This window comes from Ursus americanus, chromosome 30, assembly GCF_024610735.1.
Source record: "Ursus americanus isolate L20-20 chromosome 30, mUrsAme1.1.p, whole genome shotgun sequence".
In the NCBI taxonomy this organism is placed as follows: domain Eukaryota; kingdom Metazoa; phylum Chordata; class Mammalia; order Carnivora; family Ursidae; genus Ursus; species Ursus americanus.
Window position 1 is genome coordinate 2,614,880 of NC_142156.1, and position 16,991 is coordinate 2,631,870.

Here is a 16,991-nt window from a genome sequence, read left to right on the forward strand (position 1 = left end):
TGGGTGGTTCTTGCACCCTCTCCCCCACACACACACACACTGCTGACTTGGTATCCGTGCCCTGTTGCCCGAAAGATGGTGGCTTGCCTCCTCTTGCTGTGGACAGGAGAGAACATTCCATAACCAAGGTGCTTTGTCTCCCCAAAGGCCAGCGACTCCAAGATTCGTGAGCTGGGATCTGATGTTGAAACATGATGACATCCCAGCTGACACTGCGTTTGGAAGCCAGCATTTAGGGCAAGGCTCCTGCAGAGTTAAAACCAGCAGGGAGAAGTCCCCAAGAAAGCAATGGGCATCTTAGCCACGGGGCCAAGTCCGGCTCTGCGGGGCCCTCCAGCGCGGTGACCATCAGCACGACTGCTGTTGAGCAACCTGAGAAAGTCAAATACTCAGTTTCAATCTCAAGGTGAAACATGTGACTTATCTTTAAGCTCTGAAATTCTGTTGCTGGTGGTGAGAAGCTCACATCTAGGTGGAAGGAGGACCCCCAGCAGGAGCAACTTACATAACTTACATATTACTTACAACTTACAACTTACATAACTTGCAACTTACTCTGTCCATAACTTACATCGCACTCCCTCCCAGCCTTCTTCCATGTTCTGGTCTTGGACTTGCTTGTACTTTGTACTTGTTCTGGTTTTTGATACATGTTGCGTTTATTTATAAATTTGTTAACAAGAGCTAAATAGGGGTGCCCAGGTGGCTCAATTGGTTAAGCATCTGCCTTCCGCTCAGGTCGTGATCCTGGGGTCCTTGGATTGAGTCTTGTCCTGGGCTCCCTGTTCAGTGGGGAGTCTACTTCTCTCTCTCCCTCTGCCCCCCTTCTCCCCACCCCTCCTCCCACCCCATGCCCATACATGCTCTCTCTCTCTCTCTCTTGCTCTCTCTCTGTCTCAAATAAATAAATAAAAGCTTTTTTAAAAAAGCTAAATAAATGTGTGGATACAATAATAAATCAAATATAAAATAATTATTTTGTTATTTCCATCCTAGTTGTTGTTGGTTGGTTTTGCCAAGTGTCTGTCTCATGTTTTAGCACTGCTGACATTCACCTTGTTTTCAAAAAACACCCTTGATAAAATGAGGGCATTGACACCTTTCTTTGAGTTAGAGCAATCTGGAAAATCTAGATTATGAATGCACGTAAATTTTACCACTCACTGAACCAGTGGATTTCTGTTCTGTTTGCCTGTTATAGGACGCACAAGATGGATACCCTGAACAAAACAGAACAAAAAACACCCGCTATGTCCAAAATATTTCTTCCAAGAAGTATGAAACACAAATTCTAAGTGATCAGAAAGCAGTTGTGTTATATTTGCATGGAGACTGTTTTTCTTTCCCTTTCTCTTTCTCATCAGATCGTGTGTCTTGTGGTCTGTGAGGCCGTAGAGTTTGTTTCGTGTGGCCCATGTGACTGGAAGGCTTCACTCCACCATAGTCAAATTTTAAAGCTGCACCCACGGACCTTAGGAATTGAGACTGGGGATCTATGTAACTTGACTTGGAAGTCAGAGAATCATGGCAGCTTAGAGATGAATTGCAGAATCTTGGAACATCATGGAAGTTGGGAGCCATGGAATCCGAAGGTCGGACAGAAACTTGGGGCTGGGTGGACATTCGAGCTGCCTGTGTAGAGACTGGAAGAACAAGTCCCAGGGAACAGAAGCCATTTGCCCAACACTTTGCAGCTTCTAACAGTAAGACAGGGCAAACCCCAGCATCTACAGATTCCTGCCTGGGGATCCCATCTTCTGGTCCAAGACAGGAGAACCTGTCTTCTAATGCAAAACACTGGTCGTATTAGAGGGTGGAGGCGGAGAGAGCAAGGGTGGGAGGGAGAGGGAGCCTGCATGCCCCAGAGTGCAAGACCTTCTGAGTCAGGTGGTGCCTCAACTTTGAAGCTCAACAAAACCACAAAGTGGAGTATCATGAGGCCCCACCTTTCTTTCCAGCTTCATCTCCTGCCACGCTCGGCGACTTCTTCCCACCCCCAGCCCCACCCCCCGCTTCTGCCCACACAACCACCAAAGCTAGTGCTCTCATGAAAATAAGCTTTGCTTGGCCCCACCACAGTCTCTCTCAACCTCCCTGCCGTGGCGTTCCAGGTCTGCCAGGTACAGCTGTATAAGTTGGGCACTGCACAAGGGTATTGCATTCACACTGCAAACATCGTAGATTTAGACCAATAAATTCTGGCAGATGGCAGTCAAATGTCTTGAGAAAGAGGTATCTTTTTATCATTCGTACAAAGGTGCCATGTGGGGTAGTAAGGTCCCTGCTGTTTGTTCTGCCTGGAATGTTATCTTTCCTATTCTCCACCAAGCAAGCTCCTGTCCCATCCCTCAAGCCCCCTCAATATCCCCTCCTCCATGACAACACCTCCCCTAGCCTTCCTGTGTGGATTAAAGGTTAATAACATCGATCAATGCTAAGTGCTGATTTGGGGGTCAATGGAGCCTGGTGCCGATTTCCAAAGAGCAGGGCATGTACCACTTAGAGTGGGACAGATGATTCTCAGTGGAACTTGGACCCAGGATTAAATAACACTGCATCAGATACAGGAAAATAATGCTCATTTTAATCTTCTTTGATTATATCAGGGAGGAAAAATCTGTCTGGAGCAAGCATGTCTTTTGTACCTCCAACAGTTGCTAATCACCCATGTTATCAAAGAGCACGGGGATAACGGGCTTCGAGGCTTCCGCGGGCGGTGGTGTCTGTTCGATACTCTGCCTTCTGAAAACTCTATTTACACAGCTGCTTTCTATCTATGGCCTATGATGCTGACTTTCCGCTTCCCGTGGTGTTACAAAGCTTTATTTACAAATCAATGCCTCTAAGCACAAAATAGGAGGTCTCGTTAAAAATATATGTATTAAGTAAATAACAAAACAGGTGTTAAGCCAAGAAGACAAAAAAATCATGAGAGTGCACGAAGGAACAGAGTTTGAAAACACAGATTTGTTTAAGAGCGTAGGCTCAGCAGCCAGCCTGCCTGGGTTCAATTTTCGACTGGCTGTGTGACCTTGGGCAAGTCACTTTCCCTCTCTGAGCCTCAATTTCCTCACCTGTTAAATGGGAATGATTATAATACCTGTCTCCTAAAAGGTACACTAAGAGAATGTGTGTGAAGAACTTCGTGGTGTTTGCTGTTTTTATTGCTAGTATACACAATTATGAAGACTGAGGATGGGGCGCCTGGGTGGCTCAGTTGGTTAAGCAGCTGCCTTACCCTGGGTCATGATCTCATGATCCTGAGATCCAGCCCCACGTTGGGCTCCGCACTCAGTGGGGAGTCTGTTTGGGATTCTCTCCCTCTCCTTTTGCCCCTCCCGCTGCTCACTTGTTCTTGCACTCTCTCTCTCTCTCTCTAATATAAATAAATAAACCTTCAAAAAAAAAAAAAAGACCAAAGAAGTCACATGCCGGCAATGATGGGGAGCCCCAAAGTTATGCACAGATCCAAGAGACATTTTGGCTTTAGGAACTTTTATTTCCACGGGAAAGATGGGAAAACTGAGTCTGAGGGAGAGTGGGGCAAGGGAGAAGAGCAGGGTATGTATTCACTTGGGGGGCTCGGCCGCCAGGACTGGGAAGCAGCCCTCACGGTGCCACTGCCGGTCGCGCAGGCGCCGCACGGACTGCATCTGCGGCTGGAAGGCCCCCCACTCGTTCCAGTGCCGGAAGTCGCCTGGCTCCAGGAGGTATTGGTACCCGCGGTAGCCCGGATATTGATAGCCGACCCAGCTGGGAGGGAAGCAAGAAGGACAGGGTGGAGATGGCCAGCCTCCCTGCCTGGCACCCGGACCCCAGCCCGGACCAGTCAGCTCTCCACCCATCCCTGCCATCCGCTCTCCATCCTTCGTGGGCTTGGGTCACAGGACGGGGGCGTAGCTCCTTTGTCCTGGCTTTGTCCCTTCCTGGAGCTTCCTATTGGCTTTGGCCAGTGACTTCACCTCTCTAAAAGACCTTGGTTTCCCCTTCTAGAGAGTGGGAGTGGTCACTAGGGCTGGTTTATTACGGGGCGAAATGGGAAAATGTACCAGAAGCGCTTACTAAGTATACGGTGTGTGTATGCGGTGTGAGTGCGTGGTAGGGAGATGAAAGCGCATCCCACTGGTGGTGGTGACCCGGGGCTTACAGAACAGGATGGAAGGGATGAGGATAGACTTTGGGGGCTGGTTAGCCAGGAGGCAGAGAAGAAGGAGGAGTCTCCTTTCAAATAATGGTTTCCCCTGTATGTAAGTGAATTTACATGTAGTGGTTAGGGACCCGTATCCTGGTGTCAGCAATGCCTCGGTTCAGATCGTAGCTCTGCTGCTTGCTAGCTGCAAGAGTCGAAGTCAAGGACTTACCAGAACTCCAGCTTGCTGTCTGTGGAATGATGGTAACGTGCCTACCTCATCGGTTTGTTACAAAGATTCCCTAGCTTAGAATTAATGAGCACACTGCTTGGTACGCAGTTATCATCAATGATTCATTTCGGACTTCTGTCATTGCCTGTGCTGGGAGGGTCAGTCCAGGCCTCTCCCACACCCCATGCCCCTCTTTCAAAGTCTGCTTTAACTTCTAGCCCCCTCAGATAAACCTCTGACCTGCCCTCCACTCCAGCACGCACACCCAGGTCCCAGAAACCTCCCTTCCTCCTCTGACCTCCTGTGTGGACTATCTCTGACCCAGTGTTGCTGGACATCATCTCATGGGTAGAGGTGGGCCTCCCTGCTGGGCCCGATGAGCCCCCTGAAGGCAGGAATTGAGCCTTATTCATCCCTGTCTCCCCCAGGGTCCTACTGCAGGTGCCTGGCCCACAAGTCATGCTTAGTCAATTTCAGGTGGTTTGTATGCAGGGATGCAGGTTTCAGGGAAGAAGAAAGGCCAAGCAAAAAGCCAGAGCCTGATGCTGTCACAGGAACCCAGAAAGAGCCTGGGTGAGAGACAGAAGCCCTATATTTGCCTAGAGGAGACCAGGAGTGTCTGGCATGGTTGTTCAGAGGCAGAGGGATGGAGACGGTGATCTCCTTGGGGCATCCAGTCCTCCTCTGTGTTCTCACAGAAACGAGGTCCCAGGGCTCTGTTCTGAAAGCTTCAAATCTGAAGAGTTTGGATAAAGGGCCCTTTTAGATCAAGGATTCTGGCATGCCCATTGTGTAGATGGGAATACTGAGACACAGAGATGCGCACGCGGCTCACCCGGGTCTCACAGCACCTCAGTGACGGGTCAACACCCCTGCGTTCACAGTCTCGCCTCTCAGAAGTCATTCTGCTCATTTCACCAGAGGCTCTGGATGTCCCTGCATATGTTCTTTCCCTAGACACACCTAGACTCGTCGACCTGCATTGGCTCCCTCTCTCACTTATTTCTGCAATCCCAGACCCATTCTCCCCATCCTCCATCTTTTTAGAACCAATTATCCACATTCATTTACTTCGGCATGTAATTCCTCAAAGTACGAATCCACTTTCCGGAGGAAGAAAGCTCCGTGGGTGGAAACCCAGGACCAGCCCTGGGAGAATCTGGGAGCAGCTGTGTGGCCTTCCCTATGCACCCGATGGTATAGCCTATAAGAATCTGTCTGGGCTTGAAGCAAGGGTCTGGCCCGAGGGGTGCTTACGTTCCACTGGAGACCCTCACACTGCCCACGCGGTCACAGAAGCCGTAGACCCAGAGACTGGGCACGTCGTCTTCCTGGATCTCCATGGTGTTGCCTTTGAAGTTGGCACCTTCAAACAGGCAGATCTTGTGCTCCTGGGAGTCCTAGAGAAGGAGAGACTGGGTCGGGCTTGTGAAGTATGAACGGGGCAAAGAGAAGTAACTTCAAGGCCCCCCCTGGGTGTGGAGAGAGAGAGAGAGCTGAATCTGCTCAGGCCACCATGGGACTTGCCTAGGATTGCCACTGTCCAGCCTGGAAGGGCCCTCCTTATCTGGGGAAAGGGGATAACAGCCTTGATTTTATGGCGTTGTCATGACGATTCAATGAAGTAATGCCTACAGCGCCCTTAGCACAATGCCTGGCATACGCCAAGTGCTACCAAAACATTTATCCTTATTGTTAAATGGTAACAATGGCCAGAGAAGCAGAGGCTCAGAGAGGTCAAGATTCTTGATTGACGTCACACAGCCAGTGAGGGCAGAACCTTTCAGAGAAGTGTTTCATTCCTCCCCTCCCATCTTTCACCCTTCTCCCCTCTGGTCCCTTGGCCGCAGGCACAGCAGCTGTTTTCAGGTTCCTCGACACCCAGTTCATTCGTGCTTTGTGCTTGAGGACTCTGCACTCACTTTGCAGTGGACAAGCCTTCTAGGCTTCCTGTGGCTGACTCCATTCCCATCCTCTGTGGGCTGGCTTCCCTGAGCACCCCTGGACGGCTACCACCTCCCACCCCATCAGAGCCGCACTCTCCTCTCCTGCTCTCCCAGCACTCGGCATGGCCCCTGTGCAGCATGGGCCATGTGCTTTGTGCTTACAGATTGATTTCTGTGCTTAGGTTTTCAGCAGCCGCCTCCCGTGAGGCCAGGAACCTTGCCTGTCCCGTGAAGAGCTGTGCACCCAGAGACTGCAACGGAGCCCGGCAGAGAGAGTTCAACCCATAGTGGTTTGAATGCATGACTCTAAGTGGAAGATGGTCAGGTGAGGCATGCATCTAATTTCCTAGGAGCAAGGGCTGGGAAGGAGGCAGGGAACCCATGGGGGAGGGAGCTGGAGCTGCCCAGGGAAGAGATAATGGTGGCCCACACCAAGACAGTGGCCGGGATGGAGAGGAGAGAGAGTGGACTGGTGCTCTCAGCTCCAGCTACAGAGACTACCTGATGGGCAAGGAGGATATATCAGTGCCTGGGACCCAGCCCCAGAGATTCAGATTTAATTGGTCTGGGGTGGGGTCCAGGCACTGGGCTTTGTTTTTTCCTAATAATGTATTTTATGTAAGCAAATATGTCCAACCTATTGTAATTTCAATATGCAACCAATATAGCAACATTAACCAGATAATTACATTCTTGTTTACTTTTTTACCATGTATTCAAACCCTGGTTTTGTATGTTACACTAAGAGTACATCTCTATTCAGACTAGTCAAGATTTACGCATTCAATAGCCACATATGGCTACTGCCTACAGTATTGGACAGTAAAGTTTTAGAAGCTACTAGAAATGCCCTGGCTGGTCAGTCCTCCAAACAAGTTCTGTTGACAGAGATTGCCTTTTAAGGACCATTGACTAAGAGATAAATCTATGAATTCTTTTCTTTTTTTCTTCTTTCCTTTCTCTTTCTTTTCTTTCTTTCTTTCTTTCTTTCTTTCTTTCTTTCTTTCTTTCTTTCTTCTTTCTTTCTTTCTTTCTTTCTTTCTTTCTTCTTTCTTTCTTTCTTTCTTTCTTTCTTTCTTTCTTTCTTTCTTTCTTTCTTTCGAGAGAGAGCATGCATATGCAGGGAGTCCAGGGAGGTGGGTGGGGGAGAGGTGGGTGGAGGGGCAGAGGGAGAGGTAGAGAGAGAGACTCTTAAGCACACTCCACATCCAGCATGGAGCCAGATATGGGGCACGATTTCACGACTTGGAGATTATGATCTGAGCTGAAATCAACAGTCAGATGCTTAACTGACTGAGCCACCCAGGCGCCCCAAAGTGAAACTATGAATTCTTACAAAGGGTTCATTATAGCCTGATAACTGAGCCCCAAATTCTGAGAAATACAGTGGGAATGATGTGGCTGAACAATCCATTATTTAAGTTTGATGATGCCGAAACAGTTGGCATCATGGACATTCATGAACGTCCTTCATGAAAATTCCCATCATGGAGGCAAAAGTTGGTTTGCCACGGGAAATGAACACTGGTGAATGAAAACGTGGCTGGTTCGTGAGTCGTAATCGACACAATTTTGGAAAAACAATTTCTTGGGGATGACACCACTGATTCACTGATCTTGGCTTTGCGTCTTCTTTAAGTTATGCTATTTAACTCAGTTAAATATTACAAAGGAGCTCATTCCCTATATTGTCTTATCATCGTGAAGCTCAAGGTGTGTTTCTACAACATCCGTCTTCTCAGCTCCCACACAAGCTTAAACCTGCATGTCTGATGTGTTGGGTGGGCACTGGGATTTTCAAAACCTCTTAGGAGGGTCTAATGTGCCGTCAGGAATTAGAAACATTCCACCAACAGAAGCAAGGAAGACACTGAAGTTTCTGGCTCTGCCAGCTGGGATCCTGAGTCTCAAAAGCAGCAGGGAAGGGAAAAAAACAGGGGTTCATGTTTCTCATTTGTCCAGGGCTCCTAGCCGGGGCTGGGTGCCAGGGACATCTTAAGAATCAGTGAGCACCAGAGCCCAGCGCTCTGGTCATCACACCTCCCTGCCTGCCATTCCTCCTTCTTCCCCCTGCTCATCCCCCATTCTCTTGCCCACCATCACGCCCGAGAACTCCTGTCCTCCCCATTGATCTCCCAGGACCGGCTCAGAAGCCACTCACCATCTTGACAGGCCGGAAGGACATAAGCCTGTCACTGCGGTAGCTGCTGGACCACGTGTCCCAGCGCGGGTACTCGCCTTTCTCCAGGACGAACATCTCCCCCCGGAAGTTGGACTGCTCAAAGGCGACCCAGCTGGATTTAAGAGGGATGGACAGAATGACAGGGGGGCCAGGAGGAGCAAAGGAGAGAAACCATCAGCAGAAGCCCTCCCCACACCCTTCCAAGGCAGCCCTGAGGCCAGCGGGTTTGATCCTAGGCTCTGTTACTTACTGGCTGTGTGACCTTGGGCAAGTGGCACTGCCTCTCTGAGGCTTGCTTTCTTCAGCTAATCTGCCTATTCTCTTGGAGTTGGTGGAGGAGTAAATGAGATAGTGTGTGTGTCATTATGTGAGTGAAATGTTTCCCCAGTTGTGGGATTCACATCATTTCAGTACTACGAGAACCTGGAGTGAAATAGACATGAGAGGACAATTTATTTTAAACCTGATTACAGCTAGGAGAAAGTCTCTGCTGGATGCTAGTGGACCTTTAACACTACTAGCCTCTCTTTCTGAAACAAGGCAAGAACAGCCGCCCGCCCAGAGCCTGGAGCAGGCAGCGGTGTAAGAGCACTGTTTCGTGTTCGTTGTGTTCATTTTTTATGGATACCTATTACTTATGGTAAGGGATGCTGGCTTTCTATTTGTGCAAGTGATGTAAAGGTTTTTAAAAAATATATCTATCTGGGGTGCCTGGGTAGCGCAGTCGTTAAGCGTCTGCCTTCGGCTCAGGGCGTGATCCTGGCGTTCTGGGATCGAGTCCCACATCGGGCTCCTCGGCTAGGAGCCTGCTTCTTCCTCTCCCACTCCCCCTGCTTGTGTTCCCTCTCTCGCTGGCTGTCTCTCTGTCACATAAATAAATAAAAAATCTTAAAATATATATATATACATATATATATATATATATATGTATATATATATATCTGTGTTCAAAAGGGTCATTTAAAATGAAATATATTAAATAAATAATAGTCCTGGAAATACAGGGGTAAGGGGAAAGTTGATACAGGGTCTGGCATCATACGAGGCCTGGAATCCAGAACACATTCTGTACTTGCTATGGGGATAGTGGGAGGGAACTGGTAGTAACATCTACCTCTCAGATACCTCTGAGAATTAAATGTGACTGCATTTGAAGCTGTTCAGTCCTCTAGGAGAACCGATTACAAAGCTTTTCCTGGCTTTCCCAGTGCAGCCTGAATAAGGAGGGAAAGTGAACTTGTGTTAAAGGGATCCCCTGGTTCTGGGAAAGGTTGATGAGAAGTTTGAGGCAAAGAGACCCCTTGCTCTATCTGCATTCAGGAGTTCTCAGGGAACAAGAGGGACACTGACATTAGTATTATCTCTCTGGGATCTTCCTCAACCCAGAATGAAATGGGGGGCAGGTGGGGGGGTGAGCTACCACCACGGACTGAAACACAATGAGTCCCAGGAGCCTCAGGTCTTTGTCTGAGGAATGAGCCGCCCCCCCTTGGAGTGACAGACTTGAAGACGGAGTTGTACTCCTAGAATAGAGGGGCATCTGCCTCAGCCCTGCTTGATCTGGAGTAGATAAGAAAAGGATGGATGGATGGATGGATGGATGGATGGATGGATGGATGGATGGAGTGAGTAATGGTTGAGTGGACGGGTAGATGAATGGATGGGTAGGTGGGTGGATAGGTAGGTAGATGGGTAAAAGGACAGATGGCGGGGTGGATGAATGGGTATATTGATGGATGGATGGCTAGAGGGAAGGTGGGAGAGCGGTAAGCAGATGGATGAATAAATGGAAAATGAATGGATGGATGGATGGGTGGGTGGATGGGTGGGTGGATGGGAAGGGAGCCTTGGGAAATGGTGCCATGTAGGAGTTAAGAGCACTGACTCTGGAAACAGACAGACCTAAGTTCTAATCCCAGCTCATCATTTATTTGCTGCATGACTCAAGCTCATTAAGCCTCAGGAGAGGAAAGATTACATCTACCTTGTCAGGAGGTTATGAGGGTCTAAAAAGGAATATGCAGAGCAAGTCTAGCACAGAGAATGCACAATGAATACTCTCTTTGATGCTTAGAAAGGAAGGAAAGCTGCTGGAGGTCCGAGCTTACGGAAAGACAGACACTGATGTGGTCTTGCCTTCCGGCCCACCTTCCCCAAAACTTCCCCTGTCGTAACTCTGGGAGTCATAACACCCAGTGAGGACCTATTATAAGAATGAGGACCGTAAATATTTATTTTAAAGTCTTTTCTCATCTCCTGTGGGTCACTGGAGCCTTATGAGCAAGGAGAGCAGTAGGGCAGGGATATTACAGCAATGGAAACTGAGGCTCAGAGAGGTTAAGTCACGGGCTAAGGTCCCAGGATGGTGTCGGGTGTCAGGTGTCAGGGTGAAGGCTCCTAAGTTTCATGCCCTGCCCTTTTCCTCACTCCTGTGCTGAGGACAGCCCTCTCCTCTCCTTCCCCTGCCCACCTCACCCTCTCCATCCTTTTTCTACCACAGTCTCTCCCACAGCCCCGGGGGGCCTGAGACAGACCCAGGGCACTGGACCACAGCCCCTTCTCTCTCCCCATCGGGCGCAGCCCCAGAGCACGCACCAGAGACCAGCTGCATCTTTGTTGGAGGAGAAATACTCTGGGTTTGAGTCACCGTCACCAAAAAAAGCCTGAAAACCCAAATTGGCCACATCCGCAGCTTCTGTTCCCAGCTGGGCTTTGGGGCTGGGGGTGGGGCTGAGGCTGTGTTGACCACACCCGGAGGGGGGGTGGGCAGGAGGTAGAAACGCGCCCATCCCCACCACCTACCCTGGACTGGGATGACTTGGCTGAACTCACAGGACAATGAGGAGGGTGAATAATCGTCACTGTCACCTGCTATGTTGGGACTCTCACGACGTGCCAGGCCCATGCTGCCTTCTCTCCTTCAGGCCTCAGCATAATCCAGTGGTAGGGACCATTACTCTCCTCATTTCAGAAGTCGGGAAACTGAGGCTGGGAGATTGTACAAGGCTAAGGGGAGGGGTGGGACTTGAACTCAGGCCTGACTGACCTCAAAGCCCATCTCTGCCCTTTGAACAGCAGTCCCACGTGGCTGGGAGTACAGGCTGATCGTATACCCCTTGCGGGATTTGGGGCTGGTGAGACAAGAGGCAAATGGACCAGGTGGGTCTTGTCCTTGTGCCCTGACCTCAGCCCACAGGGGTCGGAGCTGGTACAGCCACTATGTGCAAGGGACAATTATTCCTGATTTACGTGGGGGTCACTAAGGCTCAGAGAAGCCCAGAGAGTCAGGGGCAGGCAGGGGAGTACAGTGACAAAGGCACTGTGGATGACATTGATTGACCTGAGTTGAATCCAGGCTCTGCCACTTACCACTACGTGATTGGCCAAGGGACTTAACCCCTCTGAGCCTCCGTTTTCCCAACTGTCAAATGGGCATAAGAATAGTCCCTCCTTTACACAACCGTCATCTAGGTAAAGCCCTCAGTCAGTGTCTGGCACCTAGTGAGTGCTCAGCAGATGCTTATTACTTCTCGTGGGGCTGCTTGATGAGAGGGGACAGCTTGTGGACCCTTGGCCCTCTGGTCTCCTCCTACCCTCAATGATGCGCAGGGCTCCTTCTATAGAGAAACAGCCTTTCTCCCCCAGAATCATGACTTACTGTTGAGTGTGACCTTATGCTGATCCAATCGCCTCTCTGGACCTCAGTTTCTTTATCTGTAAAATGGGAAGGGGAATAATACATCCCTCCTGAGCTTGCAGTGAGGACTGGAAATAGTATGTGTGTCTTGGCTATCAAGGCGGCGGGCACGGAGCAGTTGCCCAGTAAATGGCAGCTACTGTGTTTCCTTATTATTTTACCCTGGTGCTGGGAACGTCTGTCTCCCGCCCCACACTCACGGTCCAGAGGCGGCAATGAGGCTGCGCACTCGGTCAAAGCCACGGTCTCCTAGGTTCAAGCACTCCCCGGAGAATTCCACACGACGGCCCTGGAAGTTCTCCTGCTCGAAGACCACCAGCTGCAGGAGAGAACCCCCGTCCCAGGGGAAAGGGGTGCAGAGTGAAGGGGGAGGTAGACCTCCCATTTGGAGAGGCTCCAGGTCAAAACTTCATTAAGGACCTATTTAAATAAAAGCAGTCCTGCACAGATCATGTAAGAGTGGGCCATGAGCCAAATTCTGTGAAACAGTCTTATCCTCCCTTCCTTCCATTTCTGAACTTAGAATCTGCACCATCATTAGGGACTGATGAATTTTCCTTCCTTCCTCTGCTGTTGCTTCTGCCTGGAATGCTCTCTCCACCATACATCCCCATCCTGGAATTCATGTTCCCTGTCCTGCTCTAGGCTCAGACGTCACCTCCTCCAGGAAGTCTTCCCTGATGCTCTTGCCCCATGTGGGCTTGGTTGAGGGCTCCCACACTGTGCTTAGCCCGTTATTGGCACAAGTAATACAGTCACTGCTGCTTTGCTCCAGGCTCTCTCTCTATGCATCCCTTTCCCCCTATATTCAACCTCCGAAGACCAAGAGCTCCTCCGGGACAGGCTGTGGGGTTGCTCTAATTCTGCACCTCCAGCCTCAGCCTGAGGACCTGCCACCGAGCTGATGCTCAGAAAACACTCGCCAGTCCACCTGCCTCAACGTAGGGGCCTCCGCATTGAACTTGGGCTAATCCCCAGCTTCACTGAGCCTCTACTATTTTGGGTGTTCATCTGCTCGTTGTCCCAAGTTGGGAAAACCTTGCCATTCACATCAACCGAGGCAAGTGTCTTCCTTCTCCTGGCCTCAGTTTCCCCAGCTCTACAAGGAGGAGGTTCCCATACTCTTGACCCAGCCCTTCCGCTCCTATCTTGTCCTCCCAAGAGAAACTCTGGGACATGGGCCTCAGGAGACTCAGATAAGGACATCCTGGCCATGCTGTGCACCGCACAGCTAGCAACCACCCGACAGTCTCGCTCTGAAATATCAGACAGCTGCCAACACCAGCGGCCCACAGCAAAACACAGCAGCAGCGGTGACTATTAGCGATCTCACAGTAGGTGAAAAGGAAAGAGAAAAACCCAGAACGATTGCACATGGCATATTTCAAGAAGTTAAAAACACGTAAAACACCAAGAAAGGAGTTTCTTTTAAAGGAATAAGGCGTGAAAATGCACGCAGGCAGAAGGCGGGCAGGGGTGATGACGGCAGTTGCCTTGAGTAGGGGAGAAGGATGGTGGGCTTGCGGGGCAGACTTCAGAGTTAGAGGGCTTTTCTCAGGTTCTGGCTTTTAATCGGGGGGGGGGGTGTTTGCAGGCATTGTCGTATTATTCAAAGTTAAATAAAAATGAACGATTAACGAAGTAACGGAAGGACAAAAGCCAGCCAGGCGTGGAGCCCATGAGAGCTTGTCGCAAACCCAGGGCTGTAAAATGACCCCAGCTCTGTGCACTGGAGGAGTTTGAAACCAGACCAAGCCAACCCCAGGGGACTGGGGAAGCTCTTTCAGTCCTCACTGCTTCGAAGAATTTTCAGGAAGGTCTGAGGCCACCTGCTGCTCTTAGAGTACCTCTGGGGAGGCTGGTGTTTTCTCACTTTTGAGAAACTCTGAGCACAGGCTGGTGCAGACTAGCTGGACTGGTAAGGGGAGAGGGAGGAGAGGAAGGGGAAGGGAAGAGCAGGGGAGGGGAGAGGGGACAAAAGGAGAGGATGTACAGGGGTGGTGCCCAGCCCCTGCACCCCAAGGGGTGTACCTTGTAGCTGCCGGGAGGCAGGTCCCCGGCTTTGGTCGTCGGCACGGATGCTGGGGCCAGAGCGGGGCCGGGGCCTGGGGCAGGTCCTGTGGCCGGTGTGCCCTTCCCCTTCCCATCAGGCCCTGGGTTCACGGCAGCGGCAGCCGTAGTGGAGGCCTTCACAGCCTGAGACATGGTCCCCACCTGCAAACCTCTGTAAAGAAGACTTTGGCCTGGGTCACTCAGGAATGGCAGCCTCAAGCTGTCCCCCCAGTCCCACATCCCACCACCAGATGTTCGCAGCCTTCTTTGAACTCATTTGCTCTCTCTCTCTCATTCTAAATTCCCTGTCTGGGGACCACGCATCCCTGAAATGCCTTCCTCCAGGCCTTTCACCAGCCACACCTTCCTTTCCACCCCTGTTCCCCAGCTCTGTCCTTCCTTTGCGCCCCGTAGCTGTGCGCACCGCTCACCGCGCTTCTCTGCTGGCGTTATATCAATTAGCCCCACCAGATTAATAACACGTCCCCTTGGGGAGTATTTGGGGTATGCCAGGCCTGTTATGCCCATGAATGAACGCTGACCCCGTGCAATGGGTGCCATGGAATCCCCACTGAGCTCAGAGAAGGGAGGTGACCCGCTCAAGTGCACACCGCCCACCGCTTAGAAGTAGGACTCTGGTTTCAACTCAAGTAGATGGACCCAGCAACCGGGTTATTAATTGCTCTGCTGTTTCCTTATTTGGACAAATCCACCCCTCGGTCCCCAGCACTTGGCCCAGCAGCATCTCCCATAGGAGATTCCCCACTGACACCTGTTCGGGGAATGAATGCGTGCTGGTTCCTGACTCCATTCCCTCTGGCATTTTCCGGGAATGGGTGTGTGGGTGCAGACATGGGCCTGGGACTGGGGCATCAAGGGGTCGTCAGCATTCAGTGTGTGTGTGGGGGGGGGGTGGTGGCTCTGAAATGGTGACTATGCCTGTGTGGGCTCTGGCTGGAGATGGCTCTGGTCAATCAGTCTAATTCCTCATTTCTTCATGGTCACGGACACCTTTGAGTGTTTGAAGAACGCCTTGTCCTGGGCCCACTTTAATTTTGGAGGTAATTTCCGGGGATTTGAGGACCCCCGACAGCACAGATTGAAACCCTCTGGTCCAGCTGATTCCTGAACACTTTCTATAAGAAGGAGGTCTTCGGGGCAAGCAGATCCCTCCCTCACCTCCCCTGAGGACCTGCCCATTCTGGGCAGGCCAGACATCTGGGCCACATCTGTGACTTGCACACTCTCGCTTAACCCCCACAACCCCCGTGTCACTCTGTGAATCAACATTCCCCTGAGTTGGGCTCCTTCCTTCCTGGGGATGTTGATGCTCTCTCTTTCTCTCTCTCTCCCTCCCTCTCTCTCTCTACCTCTCTCCCTCTCCTTCCTCTCTTCCTCTCTCTGCCTTTCTCTGTTGACTTTTATCTTCTCTCTCTCTCTCTGCCTTTCTCTCTCTTCTGTCATGGCTCTCTCTGCCTCCCCCTCTCTCTGCCTCCCCCTCTCTCTGCCTCCCTCTCTCTCTGCCTCCCCCTCTCTCTGCCTCCCCTCTCCTCTCCCCTCCCTTCCGGCTCATCAGCTGCTGGGTCCCCTCTTACCTGGGACCTGCTACTTCCTGCTGAAGGACAGGCAGGCGGTCAGGCGGGCGGGCTGGTGCAGTGGGTGACTGGGGGCCGACCCCCCATTTTATAGTCTGGCAGACACCAGGGCCCATGGTCTGTGGCACAAAGCAGGAGCTGGCTCAGCGGACTCTGGGCAGGGAGCGCCCCCCCCCTCCCCGGCGCTGCCCCCGGGCCCCCGACCTTGCCGGAGTTCCTGCGGAGGGCAGCACTTTCCATTGTGAGCCCAGCTCGCGCAGCAGAAACCCTGGCCAGCTGCCACTTCACCTCGCCCTGGGCCTGGCCCCTAGCTGGAGGCCTTTCTCTAAAACCCCAGCTGTGCCAGGCCCACGGGGTCCCCTCTGGCTGCCAATCCTGGGGCAGGGGAAAGGGGAGCCCCAAGGGGCAGGATATTTGGGTGGTGAGGAGCACCGCAGATGGGAAAATGCTTTGTAAAGGCCGATGTGGGTGTGATGTCAACAGCCTCAACTGCTGAGTGCTGGCTGCGAGCCCGCCTTGGTCAAGCCCCAGGACGACCCACCTTATTTGGTACTTTCAGTACCCATTTCACAGAGGAGCCAAGTGAGCTCTCTGACAGAAAGGTCAGAGCCAGGAACCGCCCCCAACAGGCTGCCTGGGGAGTCTGTCTGCTTCATTCTCACGCTATCTGACCTTGGCTCTGGCCTGACTTTCTGCCCCTGGTTTAGAGGTCAGTAGAGGTCAGGATAGAGCAGGGGCGGGGAAGAGGGGGGGCTGGGCTCAGGTGAGTTGAATGTTCAGAGCCTGTGTCCTGTTCCTCTAACCATGTGAGGCCCAGACTCCTTCCCTACTCTTCCCTGACCTGCCTGGAGAAGCTCCCCTCCATACTCTGACCCCAGGGCCAGAGCTGGTGGCCAGGAACATGACTGGCCGTCTTGGAGCTTCCTTGGGGAAGCCCTGAACCCCACCATTTCTTGTGCTCTGCTGGACCCCAGCACTGAGCACAGGGTCTGGCACAGACGGCACCCTCGATCAATTTGGGAGGAATAAGTGGTCTTGCCAATGGCTTATAATGGAAGCTGGGGTACAGGGGGAGAAAGGGGAACCAGGGTGGGGGGAGAGAAATAGGGTGACCGGCTGGGGGAAGTGGAGAGCCACAGAGAAAAAAAGAAGACAGAA

The 16,991-nt window shown here is 51.5% G+C and overlaps 1 protein-coding gene across 2 annotated transcripts; it reads right to left on the reverse strand.

Moving 5' to 3' along the window:
* Nucleotides 1-3,490: 3,490 nt before the first annotated feature.
* On the reverse strand, nt 3,491-15,963 carry CRYBB1 (crystallin beta B1). Of its 2 annotated transcripts, none has more exons than XM_045791224.2 (6): nt 15,834-15,963; nt 14,218-14,410; nt 12,387-12,505; nt 8,469-8,601; nt 5,619-5,761; nt 3,491-3,753 (listed from the first exon to the last, which is right to left on the reverse strand). In XM_045791224.2, exons 1-6 carry the CDS (start codon nt 15,947-15,949, stop codon nt 3,570-3,572), a joined length of 888 nt encoding a protein of 295 aa, XP_045647180.2. In that variant the 5' UTR covers nt 15,950-15,963; the 3' UTR covers nt 3,491-3,569. The 2 variants fall into 2 exon arrangements, with proteins under 2 accessions (XP_045647180.2, XP_087713310.1); XM_087857184.1 differs by having other exon boundaries at nt 14,218-14,422.
* Nucleotides 15,964-16,991: the final 1,028 nt, after the last annotated feature.

Bases quoted from the DNA above. Each gene is read 5' to 3' on its own strand.
- CRYBB1 (XM_087857184.1), bottom strand. From the start codon at position 15,949: ATGGGCCCTGGTGTCTGCCAGACTATAAAATGGGGGGTCGGCCCCCAG. The intron at 14,423-15,833 runs GTAAGAGGGGAC...CCCAGGCCAAAG, and splicing joins CAGGAAGTAGCAGGTCCCAG to TCTTCTTTACAGAGGTTTGC. The intron at 8,602-12,386 runs GTGAGTGTGGGG...TCTTAAATCCAG, and splicing joins CTCATTGCCGCCTCTGGACC to CTGGGTCGCCTTTGAGCAGT.